General features: G+C 39.3%; 1 protein-coding gene across 5 annotated transcripts in view; it reads left to right on the forward strand.

The window, feature by feature from the left end:
* Positions 1–309: 309 nt before the first annotated feature.
* The window catches only part of LOC110957882 (microphthalmia-associated transcription factor-like), a 32,680-nt gene continuing 14,229 nt past the window's right edge, over positions 310–18,760 (forward strand). For 2 of the 5 annotated variants that reach the window (XM_051949838.1, XM_051949839.1), the window contains exons 1-2: positions 310–848; positions 13,769–13,994. In XM_051949838.1, coding sequence (XP_051805798.1) covers positions 745–848; positions 13,769–13,994 — 330 coding nt within the window. In that variant the 5' untranslated portion in view covers positions 310–744. Of the gene's footprint in view, positions 849–13,765; positions 13,995–18,760 lie in introns of all 5 variants that reach the window. The other 3 variants (XM_022204102.2, XM_022204103.2, XM_051949840.1) reach the window with 2 other exon arrangements.

An 18,760-nucleotide genomic window follows, 5' to 3' on the forward strand; every position in this document is an offset into this window, starting at 1 on the left:
TATCCTCATGGACGTGTTCAATCCTTTTAATGAAACAATGACATCATGAGGGGCTGATTCATACTTAGTGGTTTGTCAAGGTCACTCTGGGAGTTTGATCCCCTGAGCATAATAATTACAACTGACCCTCTATTGATTTAGTCTTCCCATGCAATCGTTCTAATCGTGGCTTCCCAAACTAAAATAGCTTGTGTGAGTCATACAGGCTGCAGTGTTGAATGGCAAAATGCATATTTAGATAGAAAAATAACCTGCATACAATGACATCAAAAAATGTGTTTATTGTTGTTGTTGTCGTTGTCAGGTGTAATGTGTGGTTAGTTCTTCTTTAAATGATAAAGACGATAATTTAGAAACACTGTTTGCATCTAATTATTAGCATCAATTAATAGGCTATTACAGCAGAAAATAAAACCTGAAATGAAACTTTGACACTTCAGTTTCACTCCGTGAGCAAATAAGGCTGTGCAATTTAAAAAAAAAATCCCCCCGGATGTTGCAGCCAATCATAACAATGCTGACATTGACAGCCCAGGTGCATCTTGGCTCTTGTAGTCCGTTGGGCTCCAGCAGCCCGTCGGCAGCGCTGCTCTGTCCGCCGCTGAGGACTACAGAGCTCCGGGTCCTGACAGAGGCGTGTGGCGTTGACAGTTCGTTGGTGCTGAGAGAAGCACGGCGGCAGAAATATCCTCCGTCTGTGTTTTTTTTTAAAAAAACGTTTCCAAAAAGTTGACATCTGCAAGTATGCAGTCGGAATCGGGAATAGTTGCGGACTTCGAGGTCGGGGAAGATTTTCAAGAGGAGCCTAAAACCTATTACGAATTGAAGAGTCAACCCCTGAAAAACAGGTCAGTTGTTCGCCTGTGGACAGTTATTTCCCACGCTGGAGCGGTTTTGGTGTTCAGGTGATAATTGCACCGCAGACTTTTCTTGAGTGTTGTTCCTGCATGGTGAGGCTGTTCCTCCGGGGATGTTACCGGAGCTGCTCCCGGCTCCGGGCTCCGGGCTCCGGACCGGGATCCAACTTGAACCTCATTCCTTACGGTTATCCTGCTGGCATGAAGTTATGCAACACTTGGGTGTTGTCAACATCAACTTCAAATATTAGCTTGTGGAGGAGCAGACAGGTCAGAGCTCAGTGAGATGCTGCTCAGCCTCACTTGTGCTGATGGTTGATACGATCTGACACAAAATACAGGTTTGTTTTAATTAGATTTTACTTCAAAATGATTAGTCTCTGTTGCATCTAGCATGGATAAAAGGTGCACCACAGCACTGGAATATATAAGATGATAATGTCAGCTTTGATTTGTCAAATAATAATTTGTTAATAGGGTAAGCTGAGGTCGTGAAACAAGTGGAGCCTCTTGTTCTGAAATCCACTGCAAAAAGTTCACAGCTAATATTCACTGACTGGAACTTGTTTACACCAATAAAATAAATCAGCAGCCAAAGAAAAGAGACCTCTTGTAGCTTAAACAGACAACATCCAGTTTTCAATCATGACCTTTTCTGTAATTTGTTCAGAAATGGAAAACTAAAGTGCATGAAATCAGCGATGAAAACGTTCCAAAATGCTAACAAAGCAAACCTTTCTTATATTTTAACAAAAATGTATGTTTCCCGAGGCATCTTAGGAGACAAAGTCTCCACAGTAATGACTTATTAGAAAGCTATTTCCAGCTTTGGCACATTGAGGCCGTTTCCAAACAATCAACATTGAGCTGAGTCAGGTCTGAATTGACCTTTCACCCTTTTTGGGGAATCCCACTGAGTGGGATGTCTTGTTTGTCTGTTTGTATGCAATGTTACATTATGCTGTTAATTAAATGAAATGACTGATTATCTGTCAGGAGAGCTTATGGAGTCATTAAAGGAGTCGCTCAATACTTTGGACAATGTGCTGATTTGGTGCCTCATTGACAGTTTGATGTAAAAAATTGATACCACTTTCATAGTCTGTGAATTATGTGGCGAAAGTCAGGAAATAGTTATCCTAGCTTAGCATAAAGACTAGAAACAAGCAGAAACAAGTAGCCCTGTTTTGACCATGTCACAAATACACACAGATGCATGTTGTTTTTCAGTCTGAAGAGTTAAAAGGAATTGGTTTTACAGAGGTCGTGGGTCGAAACATGTCTTTGTCAGACAGTGTGACTTTTTGGATTTTTTTTGTTGGTTGTCATTTTTACATAACAAGCCAGATAAAATGTGTGAACATTATAGATGTTAATGTGTTTCTTTAAATGAATGGCTGAGTGAGGGTAGCTGTCTCAATTTACTTCCTCCTAATCTGGTATCAATCTTTTTTCCAAAACTACTCCCTGAAGGAAAACAGAGAAAGCATGAACCCGAAGAACTCTCAGTAATCTCAAAACTTCACGGCTGTGATTAATTTCAGTTACAAAATGTGAGATCAGCACGGGTAATTAGCATCATATTTAGGTTGTTATATAACGGGGAAGTTGTGAAACTTACCACTCGGCCTGCGCGATGACGACTGTACATCTATTAACAGAACGCCGTCTGATTTTCTGTATTTTGCGCCTGCACCTCTCTGCCACATAATCTTGAGGTAGTAATACATGGCCTCATTGTCAGGGTGAGACATACAGAGGACAGTGCACCACTGTGTTCAGACAGAGCTCTTATTGCAGATGTTTGCAAGACTCCTGTTAGTTTTTTCCCCCTCCCCCTCCGGCTCTTGATATTTTGTTGCATATTTTTGGTTTTGTCTCTTTTTCTGTAAATTCAACCAGAGCAGAGCACTAATTTTCAGGGAGAGGAAATGTCATCTTGGACAGTCCTAACCTTTAACCCAGTTCTGCATTTTGTTTAAGCTAATGTCTTCAATTTTTTCATTAGTGAAATGTCATTACACTGTTTCACATACATGGGCTGAGTCTGAGCTGTGTTGTGTTGCAGCAGCAGCAGCGTTTCGTCTCAGTATAAGTGAAGTGACAGCACCGGTTCTGGAAAATCAGAGATTGTTTTTCTTCATGTAATTTCCTTCTGAATATGTGAAGTTGTCTGAACATTTGTTTCGATTGAAGGTATCCCACTTCCTCTTCCCATCACATGAGGATGACCCAGCATAATAATAGTCACGATGGCCGCGTTGTCAGACATTGTTGCGCAAAATGGATATAATTAGTCGAAGTGATTATTGATGTCTGATGTTTTTGCAACAGCTGTCCGAGCCATTTCTAAATTGGAAACCTTAAGTGTGACAGAGAAGTCAGTTTAGCTTTCACAGATCTTTTTGTTTTTCTTGCTGTCTCCACATTGGTTTGACAGAGCACACAGACTGCTGCAGACGATGTGCCAGACTTTTTGTGCCTAATATAGATGTGAGACAGGCGGCGAAGCTAGTCTTCTATGCAGTGTAAATAAGCTGTATAAATTTAGCAGTGGATGTGTTATATCTGAAACTGTGAGTCGAGTTTTTTTGTTTTTTTTTGCACTCTGAGTCAAAGCGAGGCTGAAAGTATTGAGTTATGCGCGCTAATGTATGGGGTAACTTTTAAACAATCTATGAATGTTGGAGTGTTTTAAAGGATTCATGTTGTTTTCAGCTCCCCTCTTCTCTCATCTGATGTATGGTGGCTCAACAATAAGACAACAATGTGAGAGTTTTAGTCAGAAAATAAACCTATACAATACACAATAAAAAATGAGGGCGACAAAAGTAGGAAAAGTGTCTCTCATCCCTATGGAAAAATTAAAGTCTTGCGTATTTCAGTAGCTTGGGATCAAACTCATCTAAATTATCAGTTGGCTGCATATTTTGGGAAGTAAAATTACATTTTAGCTTAAATACAAAAGTCAAATCAATCTGCCACTGCCAAAGAGCTGAGTCAGGGCTTGAGGGTTATGAAAGTCGGTGCTGGGAGCATCTTGTTCCTTAGGGGAATCCCAGACAGAGATGCCAGAGAGGCCGACGAGTCTCATCCATGATCTAAGAAAGAGCGGCGGGCTAAATGACACAAGCAGGTGTTGGAGTAAAATACGGTCAGAACGACTTGTCCTGGACTTGTGGTCACTTTCCTGCATCTCAGCCTGCCCTGTAGCTCTTTAAATAGTGTGTCTGCTTTACATTTATGCAGTGAAAAGTACCCACAAACCCTGGATTTTTTTGATTTGCCTCTCTAGTTTCAATGTAGGGACCCACCTGTGATGTTTGTCTGCCTCTGTTGGTGACCAGTAGGAACTGCAACAACACTGGAGGGACATGAGCAGGTCACTTTCTCATATCTTTAACTGTGGCCTTCTCTTTATGCAAGTAATAAAGATGCAACATTAAAGAGCAAAATGTAGTTTCCTAATACCCAATAAAACCAGGGGGTGACTTCTATTTCTTTATTGTTATTATCATATTTGTCTGCAGAATACGTCCTCGAAGAATGATTTGTTAATTTGAGAATAACAGAAACGTGAATGAACTAAAGGTAGAAAACAGAAAGATAATCAATTTAATTTCCTATAATAACAGGGAAAAGTTGCAAAATCAGAAGCTGGAAGCAGTGAAATCACTGAAACGAGTAATCAATATTTTCCGCTCTAAGATTGTGATTTCTGTGTGGAAAGACACCTCATCCACCGTTGAACAGCTGAAAAATAACGATTGTTGTTTTTGAACCCCTACAACTGCGCTTCGTTAATTGTAGCATGAGTCTTGTTTATGGTTACTGAGTGTAAAAATGAAGAGACATAATTTTCAGCTATGAATTATTACCACAGTTCCTTCACGATGCAAGAATGATGTGCTGATTGTCTGTTGTAGTCAACTTCAAGGAAAACTGAGGGCAAATCATTCAAAAGGTGCTACCATTCTAAAGCTGCATTGTTGTGTTTGTGCATCGTTACTTAAATGAACTTGAAAACCGAATGCACTCATTCAACTTGCCTTAGAAATCCCCCTCGTGTCCTTGGACGCTCTGCTTTCTCCTTGTTAAAGCACCGAGGGAGGAGACAGAACTGGACCTCGAGCAGTTTGTCCCGCTGAAATCTAGTGAGGGGAATTATGAAGGGCACAGAACCTAATTAGAGAAATAAGACCCGGCAAGTTCAAGTTATCCAAACCGGTCCTGGCTCCCTGGAAATAACTTGCAAAGAAACAGATTATCTCTTTGGGTGCTTTAACAGCGTACTTTGTTTACTTTTACTTTGGCATCTGAAGCTATGAATTTCTCTGATGCAGTGTTAATTTTCAGGACAAGAGTGCTAAACCAGTTATACACAATTTTTAACATTAAAGTTTTAGGAAATTGTTCTGAAAGTCCTATCTTATGGAGGAGAAGCATTAAGTGACAGTGGGTATTTGCAGATTATCATAATTTATTTTTCTATGCTTTATTTGTTGTCTTGATCATTTCAGGAAAAGAAAAAGACATTTAAAAATGTCAACTTTGCATTTAGGAAATATTCTTTCTCTGTTTTTTGACTATTTATACAATTAAGAAATAACGGCATTTTAATGTACTGTGCATGATATACTGCATAACATCAAAGAGTTTGGGACATATCTGTATTTACTTGTGTTAACAGAATTTCTCAGTTGTGTCCGAATTTCTCAATACAGATGTATCATGCACAGTATAGTAAATGATGCAAGCGCATGTGAGGCAGGCAGGGCTGTTCAGTACACAATTATTGTCATTATTCATCAATCTGACAATTAGTTTTTGTTTAATTTTTTTTAAATGTCAGAAAATGAGTTCTGATTGTGATATTCCAAAACAGCATCTTCAGATGTCTTGTTTTGACCCATAATGACTTAGAAACCTAAAGATATTAAATAAAGTTAAAAATTAGTCTAGTCTGTCAGCTACAGGATATTATAATATACACTGCCATTACAATATCATATAAATTACGTGTTATATTACAGCAATAAGCTGTGTTTGCAGTAGCGCAGATGTATTTTTTTAATCTCCCAAAGTATTGTGTAATAATATGTATTTAAATAATGATACTTATGTAAATATAGAGTTTTTACCTAGCTAGTTACATGGTTTAACTGTTCAACGGATTATTATGATTTGTCCTAGAGAGCTACTGATACTGGATTTTTTGTAATGATGCTAATTGATATATCAGCGAATTACATGTGTATATCTGACCTGGAGCAACACTAATTTGCATTGCATGCTGCATTCTGCATTCTTTTACAAATAGCATAATGTTCACTTAGGATGAATTTGTCCTTTTATATAAAAAAATCCACAGGTAAAATCCATGGCAAAACTTCTTATGTTCACTCCACTGAACATTTTAGTCTTTACTCTCTCAAGCTAGCTGTGGAATTCATGCTACAGATTTGTTCCTTTTATTGCAATACTTTCAGTTTTTATCACAAACATTTTCATTCTTGCTTTTTAAAATGTCACTGCAAGAAAAGTATCATTTTACAAACGGAACTCATTTTTGGCTACTGCAGAATTAAGACATGAATAGCTAGTGCCTCTGCTATAAACACTCTAAAATCTCTATGTGTCTGGTGGAAAAGTGGACTTTTGAATTGTAGCTTTTGTAAATGCCGTGTAATGCTCTTAGGTTTACAAGACATACCGAACTTTATGAATAGTTGATACATGTTATGTTAGCATTACTTAGAGTCCTATTAAAGTTATAATTGTCATGAACCGATGAGTGAACCCAAGCAGGAGAGGGCGTGACAATAATGTTAGGGATAATGTACTTAAATGCTAACACATTAGCTTTCACTCAATTAGGAAGCTGTAAAAGTAGCTATGTGGTTTGTTAGCTACATTATCCACCAAACAAATTTGGTAACCGTGAGCAACAGAGTAGAAAATGTGGGTAGTGTTTATTTTTTCTGGCATTTCTTCTCACCAACTCCAAGAATTCATGGGTAAAGTTCTTATGCTAACTTTTCAATCTCCTGTGCTACTGACTTTCACGTAGCTGGCTAGCTCCCTTGCTAACATAGCAAATAGATGGTATTTATGGACGAATGACATAGCAGTGATAAGGTCAGGGTTATGTTAGAAGTTTAGTGGAAAATGTTTTACTGCCTCCTATTGGTACCAGTCCTACATAACTGATTTTGCAGACGTGCATACAGATGCTTTCCTTTATGATATGCCTGACTGACTCCAGGAGTTGATGTCAGCTGCAGCAAACTGTGGCGTGTTTGATCACCAGGGGAGCCCGAGTGGATCAATGGCCTGTCATGTAGAGTCATAATCACTGAGTTGTATTCCTGCAGAGAGGTTGTGTAACTTGCCAGAAGGGCAGCACCTGCAGCTTGTTGGAGACAAAGGAGGCAGGAGCGTGACGAGTGCTCGGTTTGCAGGACTGCATTTTAGTAATGCTGTTTCTTGGCTGCTTTCTGACTTGAGGTCTCGCAAGTTTGTCTTTCCTCACTGCTCTTGCCTTGCAGTCCCTTTATAACTATGCCCTATGTGGTGTTCCTAAGTCATTGTCTTCTCCCTTGATGCCGCGCCATTATCCCTTTTTCAGCATTAAAAAACTACAGGGTTAGATGCTAGAGAAAGTGCACTGAGTTAAGAGATTTTAAAAAAGCAGTCCCTGGTAGGAGAAAGGTGAAGGACATTTTATGTGAGGACTTCAGTGGTTTTCTTGAGTATAATTAGATTTTCTAAAATATGTAGGCTGATTTTGTTGATATCTGATCCAGTGAGAGTGCACAAATAGTGTGTCCCTGTTGTTTTATACCAGTATAGTCATACTGTGCATGTATTGTGTGAAAAGTGTGCATGTGTGCCTCTATACGAATCTGACTTTCAGTATAAAAATGTATCTTTGATTTGAAAAACAATCAAAAGGCCAAGATTTTTATTATGTTTGCAGGTTCAAATGATCAAAACATACTTTACAGTGAAAATCAAGTGTGAATGTTTCTGGAAAAAAAAAATGATTTATTGCTTTAAATGTTGACAAAATGTACCTAGAACATTCTCCCTATAAATGTTTTTAATAATAATAATAACTGTAACTCAGAGAACCTTTAAGCAGATGAGTGTGAAACATCTTGCTAGTGTCAAAGGCACACAGATGCGCATACGTCATTCTGCTCAGTGAAGGTCAAACATTCAAAATAAAGAACAAAAATCAACACATTTTGTGAATGGGAAGGAGCTTCCAGGGTTTTTCCTGGCTCTGAAGGGATCTTTGAGGATGACTATACCTGATCAGTGTCTCTGTGCAGTAAAAGCAATGAACTTGTGTGACCTTAGATAGATAAATATGAATATCATGCTTCAGTGAGTGAAACACCCAAAAAACAAAACAGTTAAAAAAAAATCTAATTAGTTACATTGTGATTGGTAATTTCTTTTACTTTTTTGCACTTTTACTTTTTTCAATAATATCTTTGAGGGAGAACATAAGTCACTTCAAACTTCATTGAATTATCTAAGAAATGCATTATAACAGCAGATGAAGGGGATTTTTTTGTTTTTTTATTTCTTTGCCTGCGACATTTTGGACAGACAAGGTCCTCACAGTCACTACTACTTTGTCGTTGGCTGTCCAGTCAACACGTGTCGACACACGTCTCCAAGTGAAACAGTATCTGTGGGGTTTCAGAACAGTGTGTTGATGGACAGTGTGTTTCCAGTGGGCACTCGCCCTCTCCTCTTCCCTGCTCTCAGGACGGGGCTGGTCCTCTGCTTGGGACTCTGTGTGGCGATTGGAGATTCCAGGCCGGGCCCCGGAGCCTCCCCCCTCTGACACACTTTCAGCGCTGCACCACCAGCATGACTTTCACTGCTCTCCAAGGGCGGGTGGTGCACCTTCAGGAAAAAACAAACAAATATGGAGGCCGTAGGAGTGCAAGTGTACAGACCCTGCTCATTTGACTGTCTGTGAGTATGGCGCCTCGGCAGCTGTGATATTGTTTCCATGCATTAAGACGTGACTGTGGAATCCATCTGTGTGTGTACAACACTTTAAGTACACATGAAGGACATCGTGCACAGAGTTGTGTGGGAAGTGGATACAATCATAGGCTTAACAGATTGCTTCTTGTGCATTTTGTGTTGAAAAGTTGTGGCTTTTTCCAGAATCATATTTTTGTCAGATAATCATTGATTCATAACTAAGAACTGAAAACCTATCAAGTTTAAAAAATCTTATGTTACTGTGATAAATAACACATTTTGACAAAAAGTTAATAAAGTAATAAAAGAAATGTGTTTTTATTTAATGTACCAGAGAAGTAAAGTGGAAAATCTTCTTGAAATGCTAATAATTTTTATATGAGGTCGCTGTTTTACCATTTTTGTTCATTAGGCAGAGCTGTTCTTTGGTCATTTAAGGGTCATCAGGCGTGCAAACTAGCAGGAAGCTTTATACCAGTCAGTTGTCAGCAGTTTTAGAAGAGCTATGTGTGTGTAATATAGACTATTTTCCTTTGATATCTCAGTGTTTTGACTCTGATAGGACTTTGGGCACTTCAATAACCACTATTGTTTACATTCACTTTATTCTGGATGCAAAGCTACTTAATTTTCCGGTTTGTTTGCTGCCTGTCTGTCAGTCAGTCATTAAATCCTGCATCAAACACTCAGCTCTGACAGTTTGACTAATGGTGGAGTATGATGGAGGAGCACAGTGAGCACAATCAGAGGAATCATGAGTTGGGTGGGTGGGGCTTTTCAAGACTGTACAACCATTGTTTTATTTTTTTTTTCTTTGAGATACACACAAACATGAGAGGAGGTGTGTGCACACACAAGAGTGAAAAAGTTAAAAAGGACAAAAGAGCTTTTTATGTGTTTCAGTGGTCCGTTTGGCACAAAGCCACCAAACAGTCAAAAGGAAGAAGCAGAAAGAGAGAGAGGGAGTCAGAGAGGTTGAACTTTGCTTTGTAGAGAGGTTTCTGGTCATTCATGCACACAAACGCACAATCGGATAGTCAAGAAAATGTTAAAAAATCTTGAGGTGCTACAGCTCAGTAGATCTCCGCTAAAAAGTAACATCCTGGGATTACTTTCCTGTAATTATTTAAACAAAGGCTGGTTAAAACTAACAACCCATGGTGCCGACATTTTAAACATTGTGACTTTTATTTTAGGTTCTTGTTGGATATCAAAGTCATATTGATAGTGGTGTAAACACTGTCAATTAGCTATGAAGAAATAGTACTGCAGAAATAATAATTATATGTGGGAGATATGTGTGTAATATGGAGATCATTTTAGGATATAAATATTTGAGTATCAGTGTTACATACATAGTGTATGTTGTCCACGAGTACACTCTAAAAACAATGTATTTTGGCAACTGATGTGGCCAAAAAAAATATGCAAAATACCATCTCAAAAGTAGTAATTTTTCATTTTTAAAGTACATTTTCTGGGCTTATTTAAGCATGAGATAATGTGTATATTTTGGCTTTGCGTATGTGTAAAAACAATTAGTATACCTCTATGCCTATTTATATTGCCTATATTGATTATAATAATATAAGACAGATAGATATATATATATAGATAGATAGATAGATAGATAGATATTTTTGACAGATTACCACTGCACATTGAAATTATGCGCTGATGAAAAGACTTTCATTTGACATTTTTAATGCAAAAAAACCCCATCTGTAATTATGTAAGATGTTGCTCATAGTTTCACGAGGTGGTGTTTTTGATTGAAAAACATCAGTTTCTGCTGAAGTGTCCTTAAACAACTCTATGAGCCTCACTGTGTTCCCATGGTTGGGAAACATGTCTGTGTTTTCTCTGACACTTCAGACTCTTGTGAGGTGGAGACGAACTGGTGTACCCTTTCTTGAGCCCAGGAGCGATGCCGCACCTCGAGTTGTTGTGTTGGTTGGAGGTGGCGAAGAATTTGTTCTCACTCAGATTGCCTGCAGGAGTGTGAAGATGTTTTCATCGGAACAGTGCATGCCAAAACTATTAAAACTCAATGTGTGACTGAGGGGGGAAGCCTGTCGGTGATGCGTGTTTGGTGGTTTACACTTGAGGAGCAGTGGATGTAAAAATGGCTGTGCAGAGATACATACCAGCATCACGCCTTCTAGTTCTCTCCAGCAGGACTTCGTCTATGTTTTTATAAAAATTATGTTAATGAAAAATGCGACTTTGTTGGTGAAAGACATCCACCAAATATGTTAGCTGCTGTGCTCCCATCCATGCACAGCACATATATAAAGAAAAGCACTCAGCGAGTACAGTACTTCAAGGCTGCTCAGTCGTTGTATGATTTCCGAAGGCTGAAATCTTGAAAAAATGTGTGATAAATCTGCAATGGTCGATTTGTAGTAGGATGTGATCGTCGGCAGGCAGCTGACGTAGTGTTCACATGTAGTCATAGTTACAGTGATGCCGTGCCGTTATCAATGACACAAAAATCCTTAACAAAAATCCATGGATCCAGACTTTAAGCCACATCACTGCCCAAATCTAATCAGTTGGTCAATTCTGACCTTCCCTGACAATTTCATCCAAATCCATTAGTCCGTCTTTGAGACAAACAGACATAACTCTGCCTCCGCGGTGGCGTAAAAATAGAAAACAAAATTTGAATCTCAAAATTTTGCTCCAAGGCTAGTAGGTGGGGCAAAAATGACACATCTGTGTGCATAAATGGCAAAAATAATAAGATATTTCAAGTAACAAAAGTAAAGGTATTAGTTAAAATTATTATACAGCATATAATTGCATTACACTTGCTGATGCATTAATATGTTAGCATCACTTTAATGCTGCTGCTGAAGGTGATGAATTTGATTAAAACTAATGTCCACTTTACACCCGTGTAACTTATTTTATATTCTATGATAATTTCTTACAGTTTCTTCAATAAATATATTTTGTCTTAATCATCCAAATCATCAAAGTGGAATACAGTCTTTGCTTCTGAACTGTAATGGAGTGTAAACAGAAAGTTCTTCGAGGCTATATTGAGTTCTGAACTGTATTTGATTAAATGCATATATTTACTTTCCACTTCTGCAACTACTTAATGTGCAGTCTGTATGCGTACGTGTGTGTAACAGTACAACAAATTAGTTTATCCTACCATATTCAATTTGAAAAAACAAGTGTAGATCATTGTGTGAATTTTCAATTAAAATACACTGTTTAGGAAGGAATATGACAAAGATCAAAGAAGCTGTTTCAAATCAGTTTTTAATTTAGGGCTGTAATTGTGATCATTTCACATCTGTTGTTTATCCTCTCAGTTTCTCAATTAAAATGAAGTTTCCTAGAGCCTAAGTCAACATCTTCCGATTGCTTGTTGTGATTGCCCAAAACATCACTGAGAAAACGTTCAACTCTTTGTCGAGAAAATCATCAAATGATGACATTTGAGAAGCTGGAGGAAGTGGAAATTGACAAATAAAAAAATATGACAAGTGAGTAATTGATTATGGAAATTGTTGCCAAAATTATTCCAATTGTCTCAGCTCTAGTTTAATGAAATTCTGCATATTAACTGGGAATGAAATGAAACTATGGGCTGTCTTAGAATTCAAACACTCAAACAGAGAAGTAGATTAAAGAAAGAAAGAATCAAAGCCTTGAGTTCTGGCAGTGGAAATGAAGAGTTTTAACATTAGATCCAGTGACTTTCGTTTGAAATTTCTGGGATGAAAGGAAACACAATCACCCAAAGTCACACAGACAAAGGAATTATGCATATGAACACTAAACCTGACTGTGTGCTGGGTACAAAAGAACCTGACAGGGGAAAAAAAAGAAATAACTATCGGATTGAGGGACCCTGCAGTACTTTCAGAGAATAAGCTGAAGTTCACTCTCAGTTTTGTGGTAATTCGGTAATTAAATCTCTTTTTTAATTGGCTCCTTTTCAATTAATAATCCATTTTCCACCTCAAACTGAATGTCATCTTGTTTGACTTTAACAAGATTGATCAAAAATACGGTTTTGTCTGGTATCTGGTGCAGGGTTCAGTGGGTGTGGTGCCAAACAATGAGATTATATGCAGTGCTGGGGAGAGAATTATGGTATGTTGAGGGCTCAACACCCACTGAATACGCTGCAGACCGAGCCTGTGTTTGACTCCACTGGCTAATTAGTGCGATTACTGCACAGCTGGATTGGCCAGACGTTTTACTGAGTTTTATCAAAAGAATCACTCACTCGATGAAGGCTTCATCCCGACAACTTCTGCTTCAGCAGAGTCTCTCTATTTTAGGACTGCAGGACTCTGTCTGGGGAGTAGCTGTCTAAATTTAAGAGAGTGGGAAAACTGAAGCAATCTTTTCTGTAAAATGTTCCTCTTTCTGTTGGGTTTCAATCTGCGGATGTAAAAACATCTTTCTGCTCTCCAAAATCATCTGAGTTTTCGTGTTTGAAAACACATTTTAGTCGATGCATTGACACCGAAAAGGTTAAGTTTGGAGTAATTACTCTTGTAAGAGCAATAAAGTGGGGCTGAAGCTAAGAATTTATTTAAAAGAGCTAAAGTGTGGTTTCTCCTGATTGCTCAGTTTGCCCGGCCAGAGCAGAAAATCCTTTTCTCCAATGAAACCTGCTAATGTTTTTACTTAAAAATGATTGAAAGGATCCAAATACTTCACCTATGTATCAAATAATGCAGCAGTTTTTGCAGCTCTGCGGTCAACATTGACCTTTTCCTCTCTGCCCCTTCTTGACCTCTCCTTACCCTTCCTGTGCTATCACTGTCTGTCTCTTTGCCTCTCTTCACCTCACCTTTCTAATCGGCCCTTCTATTTCTCTCCCTCCGCCTCTGCTCCATCGTCTGACATCTGCCTCCCCTCTGCAGCAGCCCGTCGGACCAGCACAGCTCGTCCAAGCCCCCGCTGAGCTCCTCCGCCATGACATCACGCATCCTGCTGCGGCAACAGCTGATGCGGGAGCAGCTTCAAGAGCAGGAGCGGCGGGAGCAGCAGAGGCAGCAGGCCTCCCAGTACCCACAAACCACAGCGGCCCAGACCCCCGCCATCAATGTCAGCGTACCGCCCGTCGCACAGGTGCCAATGGAGGTGCTGAAGGTAAGGAGCCGGCGGTTCTGGTTTCTAAATGGAGGAGGTGAAGAAGAGGGAGTGTGGCAGCATGTGTTGTTAGCAGCCTGTTAAAGTTATTACAGTGTCTGTATAAAGTTTCCACCTCTGGAATTAGAAGTTGTATGTGTCACTGTTCAGTCTGAATGGTCGAGCTGTATTTATAGATTTTATTGAGTCGTGTGTGGACAGTCAGGCTTTACTATGACTGTGTTAAAAAAAAACACACACGGGAGTGAGTGAAGTGTGTTAAAATGCGTATATGGGGATTATCTTTCCTGAGAGAATTCCTCTTTAATGCATGCTGTGCTTCCAGCCATTTGGATTTAGCCATCTTTAATCCTATTTGCTCAGCTACGTTCACATCTTTTCATAGCTTTGATTCCCTGGCAGTCCGAGGGACAGGAGACTCCTAAGATTTTCTGTATGAGTAGAGACCGTTGTGTTTGAGGGTGCACTTGAACAAGGCGCTTTGGTAAGTTTTCTTATTTCACTTCTGCATGTGCTTTCAGGGAGGTTGTAATCTTGATGAAGTACCAATAGAAATGTGTTGAGCTGTGTTGCGTAAAGCCGAATGTGCTTCTCTATTACTCAGAATTTCTGCGATTGCTCGTTAGTGGCTAAATCTAGTGTTTCTCCAGAACATTATCCATGAATTCAGTGATTCGTCGTTAAAATAACTCTATACGGTGGTGATTTGGATCATTTTACACAAGAACTGTAAGAGTTTTTGAGGTGTCCTAAACAAGACGTAACAGTGAGTCACTTTTGAGTTTGTGTTTCTTGGAAAATTCAGTTTTTACATTATTATGAAGATGTGAAGGTGTTGCAGTGTGTTGAGTTAGGCAAGAGCACACATTCCTGTTTATTCTTGTGTACAACCACATTTTTCTGCTTTTTAAAGTTTACACCTCTGTAACTGAGACATCAAGTAAGCTTTTTATGTTATCTTTTGGTTTCATGACTGATTTCAGTCGGTTTTCTGTTTGAAATGGCTGTGCAACCAGGCACATACATAATCACTTCTGTGCGTTTGACCTAATATCTACCTGGCTGCTGAAAAGTCTGAAGGTGGGGTCTGCAATTCTGGAAAAGACTGTTGATACTGTGTTCAACAAGTTTGTATATTTAGATGGTTAGCATGTGTCAGTTTTGCTGTCCTTGCTCCCACTTCCCCTTCCCCTCCATCTTTCCTTCCTTCTCCTTTCCCCCGTCTCTTGTGCACCAACGTGAACGCTCACAACCATGAACCTGCATAGGACTTGCTCAGATAGGGTCGTGTTGTTCGGTTTGAGCCGCTTTGCTTGTTTATCATTTCCCGTAATGAGATATTTACAGAGTCCGACATAAAAGTCTCACAAACTACCTTACGACCAGAATGCTGCACTCAGAAAGGTAATATAGCTGCAGTACGGGCGGAGCATTCTGTAGAGCATTAGCGTTTGTTCAGCCCACTCACTAGAAAAGCTCGATTAAAGAATAGATGAAAGCTTTAATTAAACTGTACAACCTTAGATTAAGTTACTGATATACCGTGAGCTATTGAGTAATCTTTGCTGAGTTAAATCCATCCACAACACATTTGGAGATTTCATGGTTACTTGCTCAGCCACGCTTTCATCACCCTGGATGTGTGTGGCATGGTCCAGCAGCAGAGGACAAATACAGTATTTCCATTGAAACATTGCCCTCTGCATGCAGCATAAACATTGCTTACTCTCCATAATCTGCAGCTCTTTGAGAGGTTTAGGACGCCCCCGCCCCGAACCCACACTCCGTGCACAATACATCAAGTTAGAGTAATTTCACTGCTTTGGCGAGAGCTTACAGACATTCTTCATTGACTGAAGCCCTCAAATGAAAAGGCCGTTCCAGCTTGGCGCTGTTGAGCTGGGTTAACCTGCTCCCCTGTCTGTGGGTAGATTAGCAGAGTCCACACAAAGCTCAGGGGTACCAGGCAGAGCTGCTGGACCTCAAAAAGTGCAAACATTAAGCTCAGATGAGTTTATCTAAAGACTGATTGGGCCCTTAATTAACCAAGTGACCTCTGACCTTGTGGGGAATAAGTAAGGGATCAGTTTAGGGATCAAGACAAAGGCCTTACCACACACCAAACGCTAATTCAGTGAAGAATGCTCGTAATTAGCCCCCACTGCTTTCATTCCATGGCATATTTAAGAGAAAAAAACACTGCTTTGAAATTTATGTAGGATAACTTCCTAAAAGCGTTAAAAATGATTCCTAGGATTTATGATGACAAGAAAAAAAATTTACAAAGTGCTCCTCGGCCCTGTACAAAATGTACGTCTCTTCTGGATTATACAGTCGGTGTAGCTCGTGACCAGTATGCAAAGAATATAGAGATGCCACAAAGATATCTCAGTTTGAGCCTGATTTGTGAATCAAGGCATGAAGATATTTAATCGAATCGAACATCTTTAATTTACTGTAGAAATGGCATTATATCATCATTTTATGAGCATGCAGTAAAATTTTAAGTGCATTTCTATTTACTCCGGTCAGTGTTGCTTCATAAATGAGTCACAGTAAATAATTTTAGCTTGCTGACTATTATAGCGGTACATTATGCTGTTTTGAAACTAATCCACAACACCACAATGTGTTTTTTAAGTTCCATGCTAATTGCCACCACAATATTTGCCATTCAAAATGTTTATGACGTCGTAATTTTGACACGATAGCATGACAATGCTAGAGGGCAGGAGAAGACCGCAGGTTGCTGTGATGTCGCTGCTCGCATTAGCATCACAGTTGTTGTCTGCGAGCTCTGCAGAGCACGTTAGCAGCTTAACTGCGAGACAAAGTGGCCTATTCTTCTGGACCGCATAGCAAATGGGGGCAGTCTCGTTAATGTATCCTGGTAGGACCATCATGGAATGCCTGTAGCATGCAAGTCAAAAAAATACAAATCAGTGTTTGTCATTCTGCACTCACCCTGTGTCCTCGCTCAGTACAGCAGGATGCTTTGTGCTTGTTTCTGCGGAGTGTTTTTTACTCTTTGGGGGGTTATGTTGCAGATGCCCTCAGGCGCGTTGATGGCTAAAAACGAACAGATAAACAACAAGCTGTTTTGTTTGCTGTGGTTGCAGATGCTGTGAAGTTGAGGTCACATTTCTATACAGTGTACTTTGGAAACATTATGTTAAGTGGAGGTGGGCAAAGAAAAGTTCAGATCTTGGCTCCTGGCAGCAACATTTATCTGTATACGCCATTTATTCACTTGCCGGCTTTGTTAGCAAGATGACAAACTGAATGATTAGTGTTCCAGATGCACTGCAATCTATGTTGGACCAGTGTTGAGTCAATGCACCATGTTTAAACTCCTTAAACATATTTTACATACAGTGACCAAGACCCTGTAAAAGTTCACTCTGTGTGTGTTTGTCCACTTTGTCAACACACCACGAAAAGGATCTTTTTTCACCTAAAAAACGAATGATTTGTCACACTCACAGTTATTTCATCTTAACAAAAGCAGCAGTATGTATTGATGGGACCGGCATGTTCCAGTCTGAGGTCTGTGGCCCTTCAGGGGCTCCAGTGAACTTACTCAGAGCAGTGAGATCATCGAATTATGTGTGATAATTTAGGAAATCCCTGAGGCCAAAACAGGCTTCAAAAATCACCAATGTTCATTTCAGCATTAAGACAAAATGATACTCAGTTTAGCTGGCTAAATAAGTAGCAATCATTCATCACTATTGACTGAATCTGTGTGATTGATTGTACAGCAGCAGAACTCATTAGTTCCGTAACTTATCAATTAATTGTTTGGTTTATAACAGGAAAAAGGACAGGAAATAGTGAAGAACGCAATGAATTCTTCTCTTAACCACGATAGAAAGAAAACAAACAAGAATTTGGATCAAGTAATCAATTAAGGACTGCAATTAACAGTGGTAATTACTGATCAATCTGCTAATTGTGTCTTTATTATTCCTTCAATGCCTACAGAACTGTGAAAATGCAAGCCATAATTTCGTAAAGTCAAGGCTGACAACTTATTGCTTGCAGTCTAAAACCTCCAAAATATTCACTTTACTATCTCATAGCAGCAAATCGTCACAATCAAGGATCTGAAAAATGGAATTAATTATCACAACAGTTAATATTTTTTGTTGTTCAGCTGCTCCAATCATTTTTGGCTCTAAACATGTCTGCATTGATGAAACCATCAAAACCAAGAATCTAAACTTTTCCTGAATGAAACCCAACCGCTTGTTACACGTGCTGCAATAATCGGTTTATGCAGTTTTGCTTGTATTTTTAATTGGGGCACCTTTATACTTTGTCTTGTGCACATAATGCCCTTAATGCCCCTTTTGTTTCTATTTTAGGACTGTGTGTGTGTGAGAGAGAGACAGTTGTATGGGGCTCCTACAGTCCTCCTTTGTACTGTTTTGTGTTTCTATTTTTAGACCTGTTATGTGTACGTGTGGAAATACAAGAGACGCAGACAAACAGAGCGACTGGGCCTTTGTGTCGATGTATAAGAAAAGTCTTTCTGGAGATGCTTACAGTGGTGGTTTACAAGCTGGGGGTCTGAAATCCCACAAAGAGTCACAAGATAAATCTCAGAGGCTGTGAGATCATTAACAGATTGAAAAGAAAAACAGGCCATAAATCCTTGATTTTAGTTTTTTTTTTGTCAACAATTTCCAACTAAAAATAAACCAAATAAAAATGGAGCAACATGTTAAAAGTGTCCATGAATAGGCATTATGTTTACTGAAATT

This window comes from Acanthochromis polyacanthus, chromosome 6 (genome assembly GCF_021347895.1).
Source record: "Acanthochromis polyacanthus isolate Apoly-LR-REF ecotype Palm Island chromosome 6, KAUST_Apoly_ChrSc, whole genome shotgun sequence".
NCBI lineage: Eukaryota > Metazoa > Chordata > Actinopteri > Pomacentridae > Acanthochromis > Acanthochromis polyacanthus.